This window comes from Perca fluviatilis, chromosome 9 (assembly GCF_010015445.1).
Source record: "Perca fluviatilis chromosome 9, GENO_Pfluv_1.0, whole genome shotgun sequence".
Lineage (NCBI taxonomy): Eukaryota > Metazoa > Chordata > Actinopteri > Perciformes > Percidae > Perca > Perca fluviatilis.
Window position 1 is genome coordinate 24622053 of NC_053120.1, and position 24780 is coordinate 24646832.

General features: G+C 40.2%; 3 protein-coding genes across 7 annotated transcripts in view; 1 reads left to right on the top strand and 2 right to left on the bottom strand.

Moving 5' to 3' along the window:
- atf6 (activating transcription factor 6) overlaps window positions 1–5648 on the top strand; it is a 37375-nt gene extending 31727 nt beyond the window's left edge. The window contains exon 16 of the mRNA XM_039811159.1: window positions 3708–5648. Coding sequence (XP_039667093.1) covers window positions 3708–3904 — 197 coding nt within the window. The 3' untranslated portion in view covers window positions 3905–5648. The remainder of the gene's footprint in view (window positions 1–3707) is intronic.
- Window positions 5649–5807: 159 nt separating this feature from the next.
- olfml2ba (olfactomedin-like 2Ba) lies at window positions 5808–14627 on the bottom strand. Its single transcript, XM_039811158.1, has 8 exons — window positions 14183–14627; window positions 13791–14054; window positions 13384–13491; window positions 11823–11984; window positions 9814–10042; window positions 8268–9296; window positions 7050–7226; window positions 5808–6961 (listed from the first exon to the last, which is right to left on the bottom strand). Exons 1-8 carry the CDS (start codon window positions 14348–14350, stop codon window positions 6348–6350), a joined length of 2751 nt encoding a protein of 916 aa, XP_039667092.1. The 5' UTR covers window positions 14351–14627; the 3' UTR covers window positions 5808–6347.
- Window positions 14628–14959: 332 nt separating this feature from the next.
- Window positions 14960–24657, bottom strand: LOC120565977 (torsin-1A-interacting protein 2-like). Of its 5 annotated transcripts, none has more exons than XM_039812143.1 (13): window positions 24481–24656; window positions 23641–23722; window positions 23445–23525; window positions 23245–23322; window positions 22651–22830; window positions 21663–21773; window positions 21473–21550; window positions 20879–21058; window positions 20529–20606; window positions 19452–19631; window positions 17011–17145; window positions 16484–16642; window positions 14960–16301 (listed from the first exon to the last, which is right to left on the bottom strand). In XM_039812143.1, exons 2-13 carry the CDS (start codon window positions 23675–23677, stop codon window positions 15544–15546), a joined length of 2055 nt encoding a protein of 684 aa, XP_039668077.1. In that variant the 5' UTR covers window positions 23678–23722; window positions 24481–24656; the 3' UTR covers window positions 14960–15543. The 5 variants fall into 5 exon arrangements, with proteins under 5 accessions (XP_039668077.1, XP_039668078.1, XP_039668076.1 ...); XM_039812144.1 differs by having other exon boundaries at window positions 21663–21770; window positions 24472–24656; XM_039812142.1 differs by having other exon boundaries at window positions 24472–24656.
- Window positions 24658–24780: the final 123 nt, after the last annotated feature.

Genomic DNA, 24780 nt, shown 5'->3' on the forward strand with positions numbered 1-24780 from the left:
CCCCACCAATGCTCTGAAAAGAAGTGCACTCTTACCAACCCAAATGTGTAACCCTTGTCATCCTTGCAAAAATAAACTTGTGCAGGTGATTCTTTGCCTCAGTGACGTAATTCTCTATACATAAAGCTGGTTATCAGCCATGCTAGCTGCGTTGCTCTGTTGGTCGTCGGTCCACCACTCTGGTGCAGAGTCAGACTGAAATATCTCAATAAGTATTTGTTTGTTTGCAGTGAAATTTTGTACAGACGTTCATGGTCCCCAGGCAATGGATCCTACTGGCTTTGGTTATCCCATTGCTTTCCCTCTAGCTCCAATGACTTTGCCAATTTTGTTTTTTAGTGATATGCCTATTGGATGAATAGCCATGAAAATTCAGTTCAGACAATCATGTTCCCCTAAGGATTAATTTAAATAACTTGGTGATCACTTAACTTTTCCTCTAGTGCCATCATCAGGTCAAATTTTAAATAATTTTCTGAACTTGTAATTTATCACTAAATTCCTGCTAAACTAATGACTTTCCCATCAGGCGCAGCTTTACTTTGTTTTTAGTGCTAATTTTGCAAATGTTAGCATGCTTAACTAAGATGGTGAACATGGTAGGGAACATATGGTACCTGCTCCTACAGACTCCCACAGACTCTTTTAGTCTTATTGCCTGTGACATTAATTTTATAATAGTAAAATATTGCCTTATTGTTCAACGTTGGCTTGTTCTTCTACTTTAGAACACTCCAACCATTTATTTAATAAAAGGCAAAATTTTCAGAATCAAAATGTTCTGAAAATTGGCCGGATTAGTAGATTATGTAAATGTAAATTGCCTAATTGACATCCTATACGACCCAATTCATTTTTATTGGGCCTGTAATTTTGTGATTATACTGATGAATTGCTTCCATTCTGACGTTAAAAAAAAATAAAAAAATAAAGCTTTCTTCAGTGTTTGTGCCAGTCTGGCAGCCACCACTCTCCCAAGATGCACTCTCAGGTTTCCTGAGCTGCGTCGTTGCCAGACATCAGGGTTTTATCAGCACACACCAGCCTACTGTGTCGCTGAAACTTTCTGGAACATCTCCAGATGGCACTAGTAAAAGGGGGAAGGAGACCACGCAGAGCAGGACGGTAGATTTGGCAGCTTCTTCAAAGAGCTGCTGTTTGAAGCAGCTGGATGTTTGTGTGTTTCCTGTTTCACTGTTCAGACTTCTCAAGCAGTTGGCTGAATAGAATTTAGACACTTTGGTAATTTGGTGAAAGGTGGATGTAAACAGTGTGGGGAATTAAATGGGAAACCTCAATTTGGATAATGGCTTAGACTATGGCCCACAAATTACAGTGTCATTATTTTGTAATTATTGGGCACTTACAAAATAATTATGGGATCTCGTTAAGGGGACATACAGTACATTACAGAACATAAAGTCTCAAAAGAAAGAGGTAACCACTTAAAACTGCATACATTGATTTCTTTCTTTTTTTTTTTTTTTTTTTACAAGCTGTAAACACAGCATTGACATATCACCACACATAACGTGTTGTAACGGTTGCCTGTAGTGTGCCCACATCCAGCAGACACAGAGCAACATTAACATTCATTTGAAGTCCTGTTTCTGTAAGTCCAATATTTACTCTCCTTTGAGCTCTGTTTTGGTCTTCACCAACTCCTGAGGGAAAAATCTGTCTCTTTAGCAGCTAAATTCCCCATTCATTAGACATAGACTAGTTTTGGTGTATAATTCTTTTAGTGGAGGATAGTTAATAATAATAATAATAATAATAATAATAATAATAATAATAATAATAATAATAATAATAATAATAATAAATAGTTAGTACATTGGGCAAAACGGTAATGAGGTATGTGCGCTGTAACACAAAGCAGTGTTTTTCTGTGTACTTATGGAGTAAAGTCAAGGTATGTTGGATGTAAAATTGTAAAAGAAAAAAATTAAATAAAGCTAACTTTAAAAGGACTGCCAAACTCATGCACCTTGAATCTCACAGGGTGCTTTTCACTACCATCTATCTATTCATCTATCTATCTATCTATCTATCTATCTATCTATCTATCTATCTATTAGATATTTTGCGGAAATTTTATTTCATTAATAAAGCTACCTCCATAAGTACAAAATGATTACCCCTTTTATTCAAAGATGTTTTGCCTTTTTTTTTTTCTGTGCTTGCATTTTATCAGAATTTGCAGGATTTCCATTATATTCATCCTCGTGCATTTGGATTATGCATGCGACACGTTTCCATTTCGTGCTGCCTATCTGTTGGACTTCTGTTTATTATTGGAGTTGAATGAGCTAAGTGGTAGTAACGTCGGAGCAGTTTATTTTGAACTGAACAGAATCCACAGGCTCGACTCTGCAGCAATGACAGAACCTTGAACCTTGAAGGGGGAAAAAAATCTGTTGTGATCTCATCAAGCTATATGAAGATACACAGAGGATAACGTTTCCAGCTCTGCTTCAGGCAGAAGCCTAATTTGAGATAGACTTAGCGTGACAAAATCCTAACCCGGAGGATGACTTCCAGAGATGTCTGTTGAAACACTGAAGCCATTTGAAAAGTTCCAGTTTCGCTGCAGGTGCAAAAGAAGAAGTTCCGCAGCAGATGAAGTCATACTCAGCATTGCGTCTCCTAACCATTTAATGATATGAACATCCGTGGTGGAGTCTTTTGGCTGCAGAAGGGGCTATTGTCACTGTACAATCTGATAAACTTTCTAAAGTACGTCTGTGGAAATCCTGCAGAGAGGCAGAAGAAGCTGATGTCTTGCACAGGTGTCTGGAAAAAGACTGCAGCTTTTAAACAATTTGCAGCATGCATTTTAAAGACACCTACAGCTCCATTCCTGGGTCATATAAGAGTGCACTAAAACTGACTGAGGTGTGTTGGGCTTGAGTGCTCCATATGGGGAATGTTGCTATCATCTTGACTCTCTCGCCGACATTCATAGGAAGCCACACGTTCTTAAGTTTAAGTCTGTTAATGTAAATACACAAGGGATCCCTAAGCATGTTGTTAATAGCTTTTTCTAGCAAATGATTTTACAAGCATGTCCACTCTAAAGCATGTTCTTCCCCCGGGCTGAGCAAAGTTAGGCTGTGGGAGACCACAATCCAAGAACCACACTGACTCATCCACATCGATCTTTTTCTTTCTTCTCTGAACACAACACAAAGCCTGAAGGATCCTGACTCATCATCAGTGATCGCTCTTTTTCCCACACTCTTTCCAGAATTTCTTCTCTTCTCCTCTCAAATTTGCATGTCCTGCTCTTGTTTAGGGCTGTTTTTGTTTATCTCTATGAAGAAATCCAGAATGTGACTCACCTCTGGACTCTATGTGTGACCCTGCGTCCACCCCTCTCTCGCTGCGGTTCTCAGCCCTAACCGCTTTAAACAATACTCCTTTACATTCCACAAAATACTCTCTTATCATGTCTCCCTGCAACCAATATGACAAAAAAATCCTGCCAGTAATTATGATGACAAATAGTTTGGCAGTTTCACCATTCGTCTTGAGTCTCGAGTTGATTAAATCTTTTGCCGTGACATAAATCCACTGGTGATGGAGAAAATACACAAATGAATCTACAATACCTTATTTATTTATTTATTTATTTATTTATTTATTTATTTATTTATTTATGCATCAAAACTAACAACCTTTCGCTTCCTCTCCTGCCGTTACAGACAGCATCATAAGGGACAAAGACTACGAGGTAATGATGCAGATTGACTGTGAAGTAACGGACACCAGGATCCTCCACATCAGGTCTTCCACCATCCCACCTTTGCTCCGGGTCAACCGCACAGGCACGTTTTACCAGCACTCATCGACAGACAGCCAGGCTGCGCCTCCTGTCGGTGTGCTAATGGGCTCTGCTTAGGATCATCCAACAGTTATTATGAGAACTCCTTAACTAAACCCAAGAAGACAAACAGAAGATAATACCTCAGTTAACCCTATTTTGGTGTGATAAAGTATATTTTAAATCTGGTGAATTCCCACTGACTTGATTTAGTTTTGAATGAAAGGCAAAGGTAGCTCAAATTGTCGGCCACGTTTTTTATTACGACTGATACCCAAGGTAGACTGTAAAAGGGTCCGAGCAGACGCTAGCTCCTTGTGTGGCAAAACTGACTTCTCTCTGTAACCCCAGACGCCCCACATAAGGGTAATTGCTTAACGGCAGGGGGCTGAGCATTGAACCCTGAGTCACCCCGTCATAACACAAATACTTTTACCCCATAGCAGCTCTTCTCATGTCTGCGCTTTCTTTTTGGGTTCTTAATTTTGGGAACGAACTACAAAGCCAGAGGAGAAAACTCAAAGTGAGTATACACCCAAAATTGATCTCACTGGAAAGGCATTTGTGATATTAATGTTTAGAAGTACAACATGTTCTGTGTTTGTATCATAGCTACAGAATGGAGTAGATTTCTTTTACTCATTTGTAGTCGGTTTGCCCCTCTAAAGCACATTGTGAGAACAGTGAAACAGTAAGAGATGCCAGATTAATTACACGCAAGAATAAGGCATTCAGTAAACTCAGGAAGTCAGGGGATCTGTGAAAGCTAGTAGGCTAACCACTATGTTGTTGGCTGGTTTCCATTAATTTAAGGATTTCAGGTGCTTTGTTTTTAACATTGTATTGATGAAGAATTTCAAAGTTTCCTCTGTCTAATCATTATGCGCGCATTGTGGGAACTTTTTTTTTTTTGTAATCCACTCCAGAAAACCAAATTACATATTGTATATGAAATAACAAATGGTGGATTGGAAGGAAACTTACTGTAAATGTTAGAACTAGGAGATTTTTCAATGGGTGGACATCCTGAGATTTTATCTTGATCAAATTTGAAACACCTGCCTTAACCGTTGAGCTAAAACAGCCCATGTTTGACATAAAACCACTGGTGAAAAAAGCAAGTCCTGACTTCTCCGTCCACGGGCTAAATTGCACTTTTATTTTGTGCCGATATTGGTTTAAAACTGTTTGATGGAGTTGCATTTTGCATTTTTTTTTTTTTTTTTGCACTATAAATGCAGAACCTGGGAAGATCAGTTCTGGCTTTAAATGCCTCATATTAATGTTTATGTAAAATTGATGCTAAATAAGAAAAGATACATCATCAGAATTAGTACCTTTTTGTATATGTTGATAAAGCAACATACCTTACTTGTCCCTGAAAGTGCATTTCTTTCAGCTACTACGTGATTGTACAGATGGTTGTTTTAGCTCAACCGATGCATAAAAACATGCTCTATACTTGTGTTTTCTTAAGCCAGGCCGTCTGTGTGTGTAATTGTTTTCCCTCTTTGGTTTAAAAAAATATATTTGGTTCACCGCACTGTATTTACTGCATCCCAACAGGACTTAGGTACAACGCAAGAGGACAGTTAAAAACTTGTGAGGTTTTGTTTTTTTGTATTTTATTATGTGCATAAACACTGGATTTTACTATACCTTTTGTGTGTATCCTTTGCGTTGCCACGGGAAATTGTATAACTGCATTGTTATATTTTTTTTCTTTAACAAGTACAATAGATTGACTGACTGTGCTGAGTATTTTTTTCTTCCACAACTCAATTTACATCCATTAACAGTAAATTACAGGCTTGCACAATAATTGTCTGTATGTTTTTTTTTTTTCTTTTTTTTTTTTTTCTTCTTTCTCTACCTGGTTGTCTTCTATCCTCAGTCTTCTAGTTGAATCAACACCCATAAGCTATAATTAAAGCCACTTGAATTTGACATGAACTGTGATTAGCCAAACAAAGAAGACCTCTTCTGTTAGTATTTCTGAACTTTATTGTAGTCTCCTCAAAACAGTCTGATATGGAGGGAGTAAGTGCTTTCACAAGACAAAAGCCAACAGCAATGCCTGTGATATTACCACACAGAGGACCTGCGGCATATGATTCAAAGAAAAATGTAATACAAAAAAATGTGTACAAAACGGAAAAAGTCATTTCTCCACATAATTTGGGGATTGGTTCAAAGAGTATGCTTCTGTGAATTACAGCATTATTTAACCTTAGACATGAACTGGTTCTGACACCTTTCTACATTAATTTATCTCATAGGGCTTTTTTACAGTATTACAATATATACAGTACAACTTGATGTGTTGACTGAGGAACCGTTTAATTTATTCCAGGTCAAAATAAAAACATTATCGATAAGAAAACAATTTAGCCAAAATACACTTAAGTATATTTGTACATTTGGCCCCCATTTGTCTCCATACTGAAGGCCACGTGGACTGATCTACAATCCATTCAAACCATAGAAATAAGTATTTAAAATAACTAGAGTCAACCCTTTCCTAAGGGTCTACATAGGCAAACTTAATGTTGTATGTGACTTGGTGTCCGTTGTCCCACGCATACAAAACACCCTCTTTGGGATTGTAGTCAATCTGTGTGGTGTAGGTATAGTTGTTGGTGAAGGGCATTCTGGGAATCATTTGAGTGTTTGTGTGCGTGTCGAAGGCGTATTCCAGGTTGGCGTCCCTTTTGTTGTAGCTGTCAACAGCGTACAGGACGCCACACACGATGAAGCAGTTCCCGTAGTGGTTTCTCCTAAGCCCAGTTCTCCAGGTGGTCTCCCTCTGCATGCTGAGGTCTGAGGGGTTCAGTCGACTCAGAACGATCACTTCCTGTAAGAATCCCTCATCGTCCAGTGCTGGGTAGATGATCCACAGGCCGCTCTCATCTATGGCAAAGTCGACTTCTGAGTGACTGCGCCACTCCCACACTGATGACGACTCTTCGATCAGAGCATCGTGCAGCATGGTCCAGGCGGCCACGTAACGCCGACGCAGGTCAAACTTGATGATGTCTCGGGAGAGAGCACGGTTGTAGTAGAAAGCCCCATCGTAGACCACATGGCCTGTGCCAATCCAGTTGTAAGGAAGCTTGTATGAGTTGGTGAAACGGCCTAGAAAGGATAAAGAAGAATGAAGAAGCATGAGATTCATCAAAGCAAGAGGAAAACAAAAAGTCATTTAGTGACTACTGGCTCTTACCTTGTTTGAAAACCTCCAGATTGCGGAACTCCAGGAGATTATTTCCGTAGTAGAAGTTTGTGACATAAATTTTGTCATTATCAGACTTTGGATCCTTCATCCATGCTCCTTCATTCCTGCCATAGGTGGTGTGAGTTACTGGCTCTGAGATTGTTGCCAAAGTATCCTTACACTGCCCTGTGAAAGAGTCACAGAGCCATGAGTGAGGATTTAGAGGAGGTTTAACATCATCCAGACCTACGTCAGAGAGTCTGAAAATAATTAGAGGCTTTAATTTTAACCAGTTTGAATCACAGAAAAGGGTGAGGTTGCCACAAAGGACTGACCACTGAATTATAGAGATTCACAGAACAATATCAATGTTATGGTTTTCTCAATTGCATCTTCTGTAAGAATATAGAAAGTGTTAAGGCTTGATGTCAGTAATTTCCATTTGGTATTTTAAACTAATTACATTATGTTAAAAATTCACAGGATATTTTCTTTTTTGGAAATATCTTTGGTGATAAGCGCTTATAAGAACTTGTGAAGATGTTTTTTTAGCCACTCTGGTGGTGTGGCTCCAGGGATGGCAATGACGGTCTGTCAGTTAGTTGGCCAGTAGGTCAGTCAGTCAATCAGTCCACCACTTTGGACTTGACTGAAATATCTCAACAACTAAGTGGGTGGATAGCCATGCAATTTTGTTCAGACATTCATGGTTCCCAGAGGGTGAAGCCTGCTCACTTTAATGATGCCCTGACTTTTTCTCTGGCACCACCATGAGATTGATATTTGTGATTTTTAGAGAAATGTCTTATTTAACTACTGGATGGACTGCCATGAAATTTGGTAGATATCCATGGTTTCGGGAATATGAAACCTACTGATTTTGGCAAACTCCAGACTTTTGTTTTATATCTAGCGCCATTATCAGGTCAAATTGCTACATTATCCAATACTTTAAATAGCACCACTGTAAATAGTAAATACAGTCTCAAAGAGCTGCAAGCAATTTTGTTTCAATTCAATTTATTTCAATTTGTTTCATTGCACCTTCCTTCCAACTTCCAATCTACATGTCTAGACTGTAACATATTTTTGTAGCGGTTTTCTTTAAAAACTGTGTGAATGAATTTGGTATTGATTAAATTAATAGCAGACATTTGTTTATATTAAAATTTACTTGACAACCATATGATCGGTCTTCCCCTCGTTCGACATAAAATTTCAACTTACCGGGTTTTCTTGAGGGAGATTCCTCCTGCCTTTGCATTGGCTCGTCTAATTCCGGGTGTCCCTCCTCGCCCTCTTTCTCATCCCAGCTGATTTTGTATTTCTGTTTGACGTGAGTGGCCTGCCTGGTGGTGGTGGTGGTGGTGGTGGTGGTGGCGGGGGCTGACGAAGAGGTAGTCACAGGTGTGGTGAAAGGCAGAGAAGTGATCAGTCTCTGTGTGGTAGGAGGCAAAGTTGAGCTTGAAAAGTAGGTGGATTCAGTTTCTTCTTCTGATGTTGTTGTAGCTGCCCAGGTGGAGGTTGCCGCTGTGGAATCTGTTGTTGGGTGTATTGGTGTTGAAGTCGGGCCAGCACGGGTTGTGATGGTCATAGTGGAAGCTGGGCTTGTGGTTGAAGCCTCCGTGGCTGGGTTTGGTGCAAGTGTGCTTGATTGAGCGGCAGTGCTGCCAGGTATGGTTTGCATTTGGTCTTTCAGCTCCTGGGTCGAGGTTTCCATCACGGTGGTTGGCATATTTCTTGTTGTGAATGCTGCTAGGACTTCCTTTGTGGCTGTATTTGCGGAAGGTTGGGTTGTGTTCATTGTAATTTTGGTTGTTTCCTTTTCAGTGATGCTTAAAGAAGTGCCAGTTGGATCAACCATCAAAGGGGTTGGCCACTGAGTGACTCTAGCAGTGATTCCTTGAGTAGTTTGAGTTGCAGTGTCTGTGGTCCTGGTGTTTTGTGTGGTAGTGGTTGGTTTAAACGTGACGCTTCTCGTTGTGAATGCGTCACTCTGTACATCTGTAGACACATCCACTGATGTGGTTCCAACGGCACTGATAACCTCATTATGAGTTTTTGAGGTGGGCTCAATTCCTTTTGGTTTTGTTGTTTGGCTGGTCTTCGTGGAACCGTGCAAAGGACCTGTTGTCTTTGATCGAAATAATCTTGTTCCCACTCTCGTCTTGGGGCGAGGGGCTCTGTGTTGTAGAAGATTCTCCTCAATCAAGAGGTTAATAGGACCATCACCACTGAATCCATGATACTCAAATACTAAAAAAGGGGAAGGAAAAGGTTTGGTCAAATGAGAAAATGCCATGAAAAATGTGAAATGATGGCATACACATGGTCTTTGTTTTATTATTATCCAATACCTTAAAAATGGTAAAGTAAGTCGTCTCTGAACTCACAAATTACAGTGCAAACTAACAGAAGCAACAGGAATGAACCCATTTATAACTGTACATTGTTGCAGTGGTCACAGCAGCTGACAGAGCAGCTGACAGATGGCAGGCAGTTTAGATCAACTTTTATGTTCTGATATTCTCTGACATCAACTAATGTTCTGTAATGAGATTATCCATCCGAACCACTTATCCGGTTTCATGATTATCAGAGTGTGGAAAAATAACCTTTTTAAGCATAGCTATGAATCGGATGATCACTTGATTATCACACCACAGTAATGTGAATATTTCTGATTTTTTTCTAGATCTGTTTTTTCTTCATTTGTATAGTTTTTTTTCTCTCTAATGTTAGCCCTTAAAGCTGACTAAGGGTTTGCACTTACAGTTCTCTCCAGGCTCCCCGTCATCCGCCACCATCGGATCTGGCTCTGATTTATAAAAAGTCATTCCTCTAATGATCATTCCGTTGGGGCCGGTCTTCGACACCTGAGAAGCCTCCTTGTTAGCCACGTCTTTGAGAGTCGCCTGTGGTTTGACCTCAATGATCTGAGCAGAACCATCTGTCTCAAGGAAGGACAGATTTTCCCCAATAAACTTCTCCTCATACTTTTCCTGTTAGTGGACAGATGGACACACAACACTTCTATGATGCAAAAACATAATCCATGCAGAAGGATAAAACATATGTTCATTATGTATCATGTATGTATGGTTTCATACTGAGACAATATTTGTCAATGCGGACGCAGAATTCCGTGTGGCCCTGCTGAAAAATGATAACCAAAACTAAAAAGTGTGACCCCAGTTGCAATAAACCTGAATTATCTTGGAATACAAGTCCCTGAAGTGCAAGAGAGCTCAATATGGCAATAGCCTGGTGCCTGCAGCCATAGCAGCCCTTAACAAGAGACCCAGATAAATCACTGCCACTTTGTCTGTGTTATCTGTCTGTGTTATTTCTCTGCATACCATTCCGTTATGTTTGTACTTTATTAGTCTGTAAGCGTGCTGTTTCCATAACGTAAGGTGTTTGTGACAAAGAATTTCCCCTTGGGGACAATAAAGTCTAACGTCTAATAAACACGAGGAAAAAAACATTTTAGTTTCAGTTTTCATTAATAACTTTGTATAATGCTTCTTACAAGTGCTCTTGTTAAAACATGTTAAAATTGTGAATCACTTGCATGTGAAGCCCAAGTCCACCCAACATTGCTGGACAGGCTTTCCAGTTCATATTAAAGCTGTCGTGGATCAGGCCCCAGTGGTACAGTCACTGGTCTGAGGTCTGCTATTGTCCACTGGGTCTGCCAAGCCTTCCAATTACCTCACATGTTTATCATGGAGATGATCATTTTATGAGGGACTTTGTGGAAAGAACACATAATTGCTCCTTTTGTTTTGAAGGTACACAAGACTTAATAATGCTTTTGCAGTCTGAGCAGCAACATGTGAATCCAATCACCTCTTTTATGCAAATTTTTTTTCTTCCTGAATTCAGTTGCATCCTTTACAACTGCTTTTAATATGGAATGTATATCAGGATTTGTCTTACAACGTAACATAAAAGTAATCAATTATCAAGTCGTACCATTAATAACTTATCTTTAAATAAATGTATTCAAGAATTACATCACAGTAAGTCATAACGCACTTGTGTAATTTAATGTGTGAAACAACAAAATAATCATAGCACTTAAATTGCTCGATGGTGTTTTAAGCCCCCAACGTTGACTTCAAGGCAGCGTTGTGACCATCGACTTCAAGGCACCTATCCCTTAACCCTAACCATTTATCTAATCCTAGTACCTAAGACGATTTTGGGGGCACAATGTTTACTTTTTAGATGTAGATCTAGATTTTTAGATTTAGATCATTCTGGTGGAACTATTGAAAACTACAGTAATGATTGATTATATTACCTATACAGTAAATGACATGGAGTCCTAACTGTAAATACTTATCTGGTAAATCCCTAAGAATTACTGTATAATTTGTTATGTTCTTAGTGTGACAGTCACTTTATAACATACTTGCTACAACTTTAATTTTTATTTTTAGGTGTTAACTACCTTTTAAAGCATAAATAACAAGTGACTACTTATTATTTACAGTATGTTGGTTTACTTGGCAGTTAAAGGTAATCACCCTTTTGCATCAATAATTACCTACATAAGTAAATACAACGTAAATACTACACCTACAGTTGTTATGTCATGGCACTAGCTACAGGCAAATAATTACTTTCAGTGCCAACAGTTATGTAGTTATTACTATGTTGTTATAGTACAGTAAAATAAAGAACTATCAAGCTACCACAGACAGGCGTTCATAGCTCAGCCTCTTTTTTTTACCTCTACGTCTGTTAACCCTGTGATGTCAAGATGTCACTTACATCTGGGTCTTTATATGCTGCGGCCGTGCTGACCTCACTGAGTCTCTTCTGGTCCTGATGTCGGTGTGGACGAGGGGTGGGTGGCTTTTCAGTCGCATCTGCCTGGATCAGAGGGCTCCTTTGGGGCCTCTCCTCATCCGTGGTGTAGTTCAGAGACACTGCCTTCATGCAGTCACGGACAAATCAAGATATTAACAGAAATACTGTGCATGGTTTTAGGAAAACAGGCTGCAATCATCAGTGTATCATCGCAAACAAAAAGAAAAAGTTCCAGTGCAGCGCCTTCCATCTTGAGTCATTAATGGGCCTTTTTCGCAGCAGACATTTTGACTTGTCATCAGAATCAGCTTTAATGGTCAAGTGTGAATACTGTACATACAAGGAATGTGAGTCCAGCTTTTTGTTGCTCTCACAGTATACACACAGAAATGGAGATATAGCTAAAAACAAGGACAACAAAGCTATATACAGTATATTATAATTGGAAAAGCACATTAAAGAAACTGAAGCAGCTAAATAGGATTTGGCCATCATTCATTTTATTATTTACACCTGTGCATTTATTATTTTCAGGCAAAAATGTCTTCTCGGAAGAGGGCTCATCTCTATTACACTTGCCAGAATGCACTTTTTAAAAAACTGTTAGTGACGTCACCACACCTCCACTTTTCTACAACTGACATTTTCACATGTCATACCAGGACAGGCGCAGCTGAAACTTATAAAATGAGTAATGGATACGCTTGATTTTTCCATTCATTTTATTACCTGCAGCTGTGTTTTCCATGGCACAGGCAGGTGTTTTGAATGATGCCACAGTCCAATTCACTCGGTAATTCGGTACCCTTAGACAACATTTTTAGCGGCGATTAAAGATATGATTAGACCAAGTTTGACTGAGGCAGCTCAAGTCTCGTGCAGCTGCTGTTTATAGTTGTGAGAAAAAAAACCTACAGAGTATGTAAGAATTATAATTATTAGTCTTTAAATCCAGCCATTGGAAGTTGTTCCAATCACAATTTATTTGAACTTTTAACACTCATGGTACATTCACACAGGTGCTTTAAGTTATTTTAGACTCTTCCCTGTGTGTGCATGTAACCCTCCAGTTTGTTGCACCTGTTTGGGTGGAACAACTTTATAATTTATGATGTTTATGATTCATTTAGGTTTATTGAATTTGGTGGCTTCAGATTCAATTCAAGTAACAAATTCACTGTTGAGAGGCAAATTGTTTATTTCTGTTCATTTCCTCACATTAAAGAATACATACTCTAAGCTTTAAGCCATTTAATATGAACTGACACATCTGAGCCTAACTAAAAATGCAACTCATTTAAGAAAAGTTCAGTAAGCAGGCATATAAACTTCCCCTGTGATGGAAAGCCTGCACACTCCTTCCAGGTCCAGCCCATAATACATCTGAAAACTGGGTGTTTTTTGGACCCACTGAATCCAGAAGCCACAAATATAAACACACCTGTTACCAGCAGTTTTTTTATACCAACATATTTGCATTAATCATTGCAACAACAACAAAAAGAAAAACTGTTACCTGTACCTTTTCAATGTTTTCCATGCGATCCAGCAGCTTATTGGTAATGGAGTGCAGCTTCAGTAGATCCATGCCATAGAAGGAGCCCTCCAGCAGCTCCAAGATGGTGGAAAGCTAGAATGATCAAGTGGATTCCGTCAAAACGGTTTACCAATTCAAGGCATGCCATGCGTAGAATACAGTAGTTCTATCCCCAGCCCATCCGAACTCTGAGTTTCTGGTTATAATGTTGGACTACCCTTTCCTGAAGTTGATAAGACGTGATATCCACCCCCCAGTGATCCAGGCCTCTCTAGAAACTAACAGGCGGAAAAGACAGCAGCCTTTAGCCTATTGGCACTTGAGAATGGGGACTTATATGTATTTGTGGAGGGGGGATCTATGCATGGAATATGGACCGGACGGCACTTCACCTTGACATTCTCTTTTCCAGCGTCTCTAAGTTTTTTCAGCCTGAACTCTCCCTCACATGGGTTGACTGCTGACGGAGGAGCGATGCAGGCGCACTTGCACTCTGGTCCAGATGTGATAGTCTCCACGGTGTAGAAGTCCTGAGCAGCGGCGCTCCCTTCTTCTATCCGCCGGCAGGCGCTCCTGCTCAGGGGTCTGACAACACATTTACACCGACAGTCAGAGCCTTCCGAGAGGGCTTTCACTTTGTCATAATCACCCAGCAGCTACAAAGAGAAGAGGACGGATGTATTTTGCACCACGCTCAATCAAAAACGTTTGAATTTTTACGCACGAAATGATCAAAATGTCCAGAACACATTATGAATTAAAGAAAAGGGACGTTTCCTCCTACCTTAGAGAGGATGCTCTCTTGGCCGTCTATCTCCTCTTGCAGTCTGTCATTTTGCTCTGCCTCGCTCTCAATTTCTGACCTGGGATCTGCAGCCCAAGCCTTTGGCGCTGCAGAGCCCCGTGGAAAAAACGCACAGCACATGACGATGCCAATGCATAACTTATACATGTTGTGAGGCTCACGGAGCGCCGAAAAGAGAAAGAATGTTGCAAGTATGCAAGCAGGCACAGCCTGTCACCAATTACTTTAGCTGCCAAGAAAATCTCATAGCCTACTTATGGCTCCAAAATTAGAGAGGTGTATCCAGAAGAGCCATGAGATGAGCCAGATTACGCTGTATAGCGCGATGTCATCTTGCTCACTGTCAATGAACGCTAAGGCCATTTGGAGTGCAGAGAAAGCGTGCACTCTGTGAGAGAGCAGCCGGCATCTGCAGCTGGCATCTGCAGCTGGAGCAGCGCTGACAGGAGGCGGGCCACATTCACCCGGCAAGGAGGAGTTGAACTGCTTCAAACGACTCCTCAAACATAGTGTGCGGCACACATTTGTATTAGTCCTGATTAAAAGTTTTTTAAAAAATGCAACCTTTAGCCTTATCTTAATCTTTCTTATATATTCAACTTGAAATCCAAAGGTTCTAAAGAATATCTCGAGGTCAAAGACAGAGTAGCCTGTTGCATATTGATTTGATGCTTCTCGGTCACCTCACTGAGCACTCAGCTGTGGCTTTGCCGCCCTCTAGCTGCAACAGTGTTCACCACAATGACAACAAATGAAGCATTTGAATTGGCTTGTTTATTCAGACTTTAAGGCACATTCAATTTATGCACTTATTTTATCATCAAACTCCTTCCTGTAGTGGGATAACTATGTATTTATAAAAAAAAAAACAACAACATGGGGAGTTCAGTTAAGGCATGTGGTGCCATGTAGGTTTGAGAATCACAGAAAAGACATTTGTCATAAAAAAACAATTAACCAGTTGTTGAGATACCAAACAAATTGTTCTTGTCTTGTAACTCTTTGTGATGTAAAATCCACAAACCGCCCAGTTGAATCACGTTGCAATTTATCCATAATTACATTTGATCAAAGTACTACAAGAATAAAGCACCATAGCTGGGGGGGTTTTCACAATCAATATCCACAGATTCTTTTTTACAAACATCCTATATCATAATCGGCATAATATTAAGTGTCTTATTTCTACTTTCTTCAATATATTATATGTAAGAAACCATTGGGTCTTTAAAAACACTGCTACTAGCCCAAGAATGACCAGAGTCAACCAGTGAGAAAGCGGACAGTAGTTACAGTAAGTGCTTAGACTAAAAGCTCTAACAAGAGTGAGTATTAATGTCCTAGCACCCTTCATGTTCTATCCTTTCCTCTGCTGCCACAGGCAGGATGAGGTGAGAAATACGACTCCACAGTCCACCGTACTTATCAAGGTCCATCCTGTCAAAAGATACTGGATGGCCATCCGAAAGGAACTTCTTCTGCAGATGGTCGTCAACCATCTCCTCCACGGTACTCAAACGAGTCTCGGCAGGAATCTCCTCTTCGTCCCCCAGCAGTACTGTGAAGATCAGACACGTCTTCTTGTAGGCGGCGTTCTCGTGGTCGCAGTAGCGATAAAAAATAAGGGTGGAGCCCGGAGGCAGCTCTTCGAAGCGCTCAATGACAGCCACGGGTTTGTCTCCTTCGAAAGCTCCCTGCAGCTTGCTGTCGATGTCCAGTTTGACCTGGTCGCTGTCCTGGCTGGCTTTGCTGGCTCCATCGATGTGGAGGACGGAGGCGTTGAGGGCAGACGAGAAGGCGGAGGCCAGCCCCTGAGCCAGGCAGCGCAGTGTGGTCTCAGCTTTGTGGCCTGCAGTCAGGATCAGACTGACCGGCTCTGTGGGCTGGGCTGACTGGAGGTGCCTCAGCAGGTGGATCTTGCTCCTATTCCAGAGCTCAGCACGCTGGTTAGGAAACTGAGTCTTTACTTTTTCCAACTGCCTGAGGAAGATGTCTATTTGCCGCACATCTTCTTCCTGAGGTGGAGATTCGGGTTGGAGATGCGGCACCAGCAAGGCAACAACTACCACCAAAATACCTATCAGGCACATTATACTTCCTATGGAGAGAAGGCATATGTGTTGTCTCAACCAGTACTTTATCAGTAACTCATAAGTTATTTAGAATTGTCTATCAAGTAATACACAACATACAATGTTAGAGAACATTGGCTAGTAATCACCATGACACTAAAAAGAAACAAGATATAAGATGAACGTAGGGACAAATTAACAAGATTACCTGCTTGATTTCCAATAACCTCTGGAAGTGCATGTTGAGCATGAGCAGACTCCTGAGCCGTAGGAACATCAACCTTTTCCTTTCTCTGTGGGGAGGTGTTATCCTGTATATCCTTTTCTTCCTCAGGAGTTAAATCTGTCTTCGGGCTGCTTCCATCATCTGACCAACGGGAGAAAAAAAAATAACTGGTAAACTAAATTAAATAGCAGGGGTGCACGATTCAGAAAATGTCACGATTCAAAAAAACGATTCACAGTATGTACATGTAGTTACTTTTCCCATGTGATTGCAGTAGACATACAATTAAAAAAAAAGAAAAAATATATGAATCGATTTTTGGAATACTATAACTCGATTTTGAATCGGTAAAGCTTGAATCGCGTTAAATTAAATAGACACCCTAACCGCTGGAAATCACTCGTGCAACTACATATTCATGCTCCCTCACTTGCTTCCCACGACTGAGCACTGCGCCTGTTGTGTTGAAAAACGTCCAGTCATTGAAATTTCAGAAAAGTCAGACTCACCCTTTCCAGCTTCAGTGTTGTTAGGGTCTGGGCTTTCTTCATTATGTAGATCTACTTGATCATCATTTCTGACACCCAGGGCTGGGGGGCTGGTTGTTTCTGGTGCTTTCTTCTTCTCCCCGGTGTAGTTTTCTCCTGATGACATTAGAGCAGTTTAACTTCCACAGCGGCGCAAGCATCAGTGTCTCTACAGTTACATTTTAAGTGGGGTTTAGAATAGGGATGCACCGAATTTTCGGCCGAAAATGGCCCAAAAGGGCATTTTCGGTTTTCGGCCGAAATACCTTTATCACCGAAACAATACGGCCGAAAATGTTGTGATGACGCAAACAGAAAACGCGACCTGCACGTGTGTCAGTACCCGATCCGTTCCACCTGCAAAGCGTCTCCTAAGCAAAGAGGTTGAGATGGACCACGGAGTGAAAACAATGAAAAGTACGCTCTTAGAGTCTGTCAGGACACGTTTCAGTGAGATCGATTCGGATCCTCTGCACTTCATCGCGACTGTACTTGATCCGCGTTATAAAGATCATTACTTGGATGCGGAATTAAAGCAGGGCGCGAGAAATGATCCAGGCCGCGATGGGTGGAGAACCCGCGGGAGACGGAGACGGAGCAGCCCCAGCGCAGGAGGAGATCAGAGCGCAGAAAAAAGACTTGTCTCGCTGCACCAGATGAGGGGCATGCACCCGCTCGTTGTTTGATATGTTCAGTGAAATCCTGCAAGAAAGTGCCTCAATTAATAATAATAATAATAATAATAATAATAATAACAATAGGTAAGCTATTCTGTTCTTAGGCTACTGTATACTGTATGTGACTATCAGATTGTAGCCATATTTCTGCTAGATATTTTTTTAATTAAACTTTAATATTAATTTATACAATTGCAATGCCTTGATTTTAGTAAAGTTAGTACACAGTCATAGCCATAAATGCAATGGTACTAATAATTGGCTTAATTTCTTTCGGTGTTTCGGTTTCGGTTTTCGGTCTTGGTTTCCTCTTTTTTCGGTTTTCGGCCAAGAATTTTCATTTCGGTGCATCACTAGTTTAGAATAGGTCCAATGCAATGACAGTTGCCTTTTAATGTCAGTATTAAAACAGTAAACAGTATTAAAGGATAGGTCTACAATTTTTACAAAGGTAATCCTTGAATGTAAAACCTAGTGAACTACAGAAAATGGTTAGCTATTACAGGGTAAAAAAAAGATTACTGCAACTGAGCAATATTTGTGGTGTATAATATTTCTATATGGAGAGGATGTTTAACGGTGATGGCAACGACTTGAAGACAGACAGACTAAAGATAGTAAACTAGGCCATGGCTGTTAGAGAGAACAGCAATACAACTTTTACATGACTTAAAACTGCGACAAATGACTCGTTGGAGAGCTGTAGCAAGCTTTTCCAAAGTCAACAAATATAAGTGCCCTAGCTTTAACAAGTGTGACTACTAGGGCTTGGTATGGTTCAAAAACGTTCGACACTGGTACCCATACGTGAATTTGATACCAGTTACTGAACAATACTTTTTTTCGATATGAATTTTTATAAAATGGTGGGTCACACAACTTTTGTATTCATGAAACAGCAACATTTCAAAATGGCTTGTTTGGTGCATATTTTTCCATGTAGCCCTCAGTCTCGGTCCCGCTACCAGATGGGTCTGACCCATGAGTTTGCTGGGAGGCAGAGGGAGCACAGCCCCCCTGGTGGCTGAAACAGGTAATTGCATTGTTTAAAAAAATGAGTGGAATAATTACGTCTGGCATGACCAGATATTTTATAAATATTTTAAATGACACAAAACAACTAAATGTTGGTAGGTGTTGAATTTGTTACCCAGAGTGCTTTGGTGAATGGTCTCAATGTTTTATGGTTTGATTTCATGTGAATACTGGTTTACTAGAGGAGTAACTTAGTATTTGAAGTAATGCAGTAATGCATAAAGTGTGCATTTAGTTTCCACAACTATGTTAGGGAGTAAATCTACTGAAATGGCCACCACACCATAACAGAGGAGTGGGATGTATAAGATGAGAATGCAGAGGTTACATGTATGTCATGGCTTTAAAAAGTAAGTGGCAGCTGCACATCTTTACCAAGTGCTAACCAGTACATAAGGCATCCATAAATTGATGGGGAGGGTCATGCCTCTTTTCACAATCATTTTGGAGGGTCATACAATTTTTACTGGTGAAGGGAGGGTCAAGTCTATTTTTACTAAAGGTCCCAAAGATCCTCCAGTGGCCCTTTATATAAATAACGAACAGTCCCTAACGGCAAAAATCTTGTTATGTATTTGTCTGCTCCTACTACGTGAGCCCCGTCTCTGTGCGTAATGTAGAGTTTTTCCTTTTTTTGCGGTGCCCAGCCCTAGTGAATACAATAGATAAGGTCGGAATGACTTGTTGTAACACTTAGACAGGAACACTCACTGGAGATCTCTTCAGCTGGCGTGGTCGATGGCTCGTTCCCTGGTGTCTTGCTCCTGTAATCACCATGACTTCCTTCATCAAGTGACGTGCTGTTCTCCTTCACCTTCCGCGCTGCGTCCTCATCTGAGGGTGAAGACCGTTCTGGAAGAGGCCCGGTCCTCTTTTCAGCTGAATCACCGTCTGTAGTCAAAACAGCAATCAAGTGTCATCTATATTATAGTCTAACTGAATGGCTAATGTTCCATTTTCAATTTCTAAGTAACCTATTTGCATTTCTATTCCAAATCTGGAATATGCTCTTTATTCTTCTATGCTTTTTCTTCAACATACCTTTTGCATTACAAGATAATTTACGATAACTTTAAGTGAATAATTGTAGAGGACACATTACATAGTCTTGCATTTCCAGACCTTACTCCACAGCGCTGCAGATTAAGGTCTGGCCCCTCCACACATACACTCCTAGATAGGAGAAGAAAAAAAAAACGATCTGGCTTGTTTGTATTTCTTTAAACCAATCACAATCTTCTTGGACGGCGCTAAGCTCCGGTCGCAGCGACGGTGGATCTCGTGAAGGAACTCGTTTAGGTGGAACAATTGCACCCCGCAAAAGAAAATGCCACATACAATATTAAATGAAGTGTATCGCCGTGTGTATTTTGTCCATAGAAAATCCCCACCAATTGGTCCCAAAACGTCCCAGTTAAATAGTAATTGCCGTAAACATATTATTTGTAAATCCTTACAATCATTCCCTGAAAGAACCAAGCAGGCATGCCTTGTTGCTCGATCCAAATAGTCTTCAAACCTTGCCTTTTTTTAGCTTGTAGCTTGCTAGCTCAACGTTTGTTGTTGTCGAGGGACATTCGGCGGACAAGACTGACAAACTACAGCAGGAGCACAGCCAAATGTAACAACTTTGGGTTCAAATCAGAGACAAGAATGAACATAAATACACTACAAATGTCTTCTAGGCTATTAATGTTAGCCTATGAAAGACGGTTTGATGAAAATGAAATTGACATTATGAAATGATGGAAATGAAACAGTGACAGTGACATTATACTATATACTTGCTTTTAACACCAGACTGCTCCACGTCTTCACCATTGTCGTTAGTCTCTCTGTTTGTGGATGCAGATGATGAAGCCGAATCTTGTTAGGTGAGACAGAGACCATGTTTGATTAGTACGGTAGATGCAGAAACACAAATGGACTTTAACACAACACAGTAAACTATGCCATGCCCGTTAGAGAGAACAGCAATAAAACCTTTACATGACTTTAAACTGCGACAAATGACATTCGTTAAAGCGTTAAAGCTTTACCAAAGGCAGTAAATATAATTGCCCTGGCTCTGTAACATGTGTGAATACAATAGATAAGGTCGGAATGACTTGTTGTAAAACTTAGACAGGAACACTCACTGGAGATCTCTTCAGCTGGCGTGGTCGATGGCTCGTTCCCTGGTGTCTTGCTCCTGTAATCACCATGACTTCCTTCATCAAGTGACGTGCTGTTCTCCTTCACCTTCCGTGCTGCGTCCTCATCTGAGGGTGAAGACCGTTCTGGAAGAGGCCCTGTCCTCTTTTCAGCTGAATCACCGTCTGTAGTCAAAACAGCAATAAAGTGTCATCTAAGTTATAGTCTAACTGAATGGCTAATGTTCCATTTTCGATTTCTAAGTAACCTATTTGCATTTCTATTTCAGGTTCTGGTACAAGGTATTTTCTTCAACATACGTTGTAGCATTACAAGACAATTTACGATAACTTCACGAGAATAATTGTAGGTGACACATTACAAAATAGATAACAAGACTGACAAACTATAGCAGGAGCAAAGCCAAATGTAACAACTTTGGGTTCAAATCAGAGACAAGAACGAACATAAATCCACTACAAATCTTTTCTGGGCTATGAATGTTTTGCCTATGAAAGACGGTTTGATGGAAATGTCAGAGTGACATGATGAAATGATGGAAATGAAACAGTGACAGTGACATTATACTGTATACTTGCTTTTAACGTCAGACTGCTCCACGTCTTCACCATTGTCGTTAGTCTCTCTGTTTGTGGATGCAGATGATGAAGCCGAATCTTGTTAGGTGAGACAGAGACCACGTTTGATTAGTACGGTAGATGCAGAAACACATTCGGTAAAGACACATTGAATGGATTACTGTTGACCTTGCTTGCATATCAATCTCACCTACGGAGAGTTGCTGCTCTTCATTCAGAGAAATATCAGTCTTCCACTGTTTTAACTCAGATGATGAGGCATGATCAATGTTTGTGGACTGTGTTTCTTCTTCCTTGCCTTCTGATTAAAAAATAAAAAGTAAATAATGACATATAGTGTAATTTTAAACCACTTCTGTAAATGTTGTGTATATATACTAGTCCAATGTAACCAATGGATGATCTTTTTCCGCTGTGTTTCCTTGCTGAGCTGCAGTGGGGGATAGTAACACAAAGAGGGAATTTCACACTAAAAAAGGCACAACAGTACAATTTTAAGATAGACGGGAAAAAAATGTGAACCTCCCCTTTGAGGCCGAAAAAACCTAATATAGCAAGGGCATGAACACTGTTAAACAGCTACTGAATACAGCACTGCGTGCAAATGCCAATACCATAATATGACTGAAGGTGATTTGTTTTGCAGATTTGGCTTTGTTTTGGGCAAACAATTAATAAGTAATATTGCATCTATAAACATCCACGCAAAGCTTACACCTCTGTTAACCAATTTACAAAGGTAAACCTTGAATGTAAAACATATGGAACTACAGAAAATGGTGTGCTATTACAAGACAAAAAAAAACGATTTCTGCAACCTAGCAATATTTGTGGTGTTTGTGGAGAGACCAATATTTCTACATGGAAATGATGTTTAATGGTGATGGCAATGACTTAGTGGAAACCTCACCTCATTACACAGAACCAACACACTACAAAAAACTGCATGCAGCATACAGTAAATGGACTTTAACACAACACAGTAAACTAGGCCATGCCCGTTAGAGAGAACAGCAATAAAACCTTTACATGACTTTAAACTGCAACAAATGACATTCGTTAGAGCGTTAAAGCTTTACCAAAGGCAGTAAATATAATTGCCCTGGCTCTGTAACATGTGTGAATACAATAGATAAGGTCGGAATGACTTGTTGTAAAACTTAGACAGGAACACTCACTGGAGATCTCTTCAGCTGGCGTGGTCGATGGCTCGTTCCCTGGTGTCTTGCTCTTGTAATCACCATGACTTCCTTCATCAAGTGACGTGCTGTTCTCCTTCACCTTCCGCGCTGCGTCCTCATCTGAGGGTGAAGACCGTTCTGGAAGAGGCCCTGTCCTCTTTTCAGCTGAATCACCGTCTGTAGTCAAAACAGCAATCAAGTGTCATCTAAGTTATAGTCTAACTGAATGGCTAATGTTCCATTTTCGATTTCTAAGTAACCTATTTGCATTTCTATTTCAGGTTCTGGTACAAGGTATTTTCTTCAACATACGTTGTAGCATTACAAGACAATTTACGATAACTTCACGAGAATAATTGTAGGTGACACATTACAAAATAGATAACAAGACTGACAAACTATAGCAGGAGCAAAGCCAAATGTAACAACTTTGGGTTCAAATCAGAGACAAGAACGAACATAAATCCACTACAAATCTTTTCTGGGCTATGAATGTTTTGCCTATGAAAGACGGTTTGATGGAAATGTCAGAGTGACATGACGAAATGATGGAAATGAAACAGTGACAGTGACATTATACTGTATACTTGCTTTTAACGTCAGACTGCTCCACGTCTTCACCATTGTCGTTAGTCTCTCTGTTTGTGGATGCAGATGATGAAGCGGAATCTTGTTAGGTGAGACAAAGACCACGTTTGATTAGTACGGTAGATGCAGAAACACATTCGGTAAAGACACATTGAATGGATTACTAATGGATTACTGTTGACCTTGTTGTATATCAATCTCACCTACGGAGAGTTGCTGCTCTTCATTTGGAGAAATATCAGTCTTCCACTGTTTTAACTCAGCTGATGATTCGTCCTTGCATTCTGATAAAAAAAATAAAGATTACATGTGTAAATTTAAACCAGTGTTGTAAACTATGTGTATATTCTAGTACCAATGTAACGTTAACCTATGACCTTTGTCATTGGTGTTTAGTACCTGTTGTGTGGTGGTGATCTGGGTCTTGCTCTGCCATGTCTTTGGATGGGGGAACTTCACTCAAGAGATAGCTAGTTCAAAGCTGAATAAAAAAACAAATCTGTATATAGTACTTGTTTTTCATGCTAAGGCCCGAGTACATGTATTAGTTTTGGACAGATTATCATCAGATGTTCAAAGTCTCAAATGGTGTTGTAACTGCTTGTGTATCTGTCAACAGGGGCAGGCTGAAAGGCAGTCTGTCATTTCTCTTAATAACAGTCTAAACACCCCATGTTTTCAATTAAAAATGGTTTGAAATCAATATCATGCAAGGTTTCCGATTTGTGAAACTGTCAGCGCATAAAATAATTAACTTAGCTACTATTCAAACACAAAGTTGGAAACATTGAATTGTCTCTTTATAGTTACGTCAAGGTTACCTTTGCTAAATAATATCTTGGGGGTAACTTAGCTGAATTTGCTGTGCGAGTAAACTAAGTTACAGTACTGCTTAAAGTAGCAAACAGAAGATAGTAACGTGAGCTGAGTTAGCTAACGTTAGCTAACGTAGCTAAGTTAGTAATGTTAGCGCTGCTCAGAGGAAACGAAGCTAATAGCTAGCTAGATTTAGATACTAGCTAGATTACATAAACAGTTGATTAGCTAACGTTAATGTTACCTACCAACTAACGTTAGCTAACGTTAACGTACAGACAAGAGAAGCTGCAGACAACAGTTCGCAAGATAATACATGGCTTTAGTCTGTGAGGACTGTCTTCGTGTAACTTAGCTAGCTAAATAACATACACATATGTTGTTGAATAGTTACTTTAAATTAGTAATTCATACCAAACGAACCCTTGGTCACATCGCCGTGGAATATAATGCTTCTTTATCAGTTTCAGTTTCTTATCGCTCGAGTTATATGAATGGATGTTTTGGGTTACTTGCGCCGCACGCAAAATTGCGTTTCCCAAGAAGCCGAAGGCATGACCCGCCCTACTCTGCCTCTGATTGACTAGTACTCGTTGCCTTCGTTGGTTAGATTGCTTAGGTTTAGGCATGAAGAGTGAGATTGGTTTGGGTTATGGTAAGGGTAAGCCAATCAAGGGCAGAGTAAGGCAGAGTAGGGCGGGGTATGCCTTCGCCATCCTATGA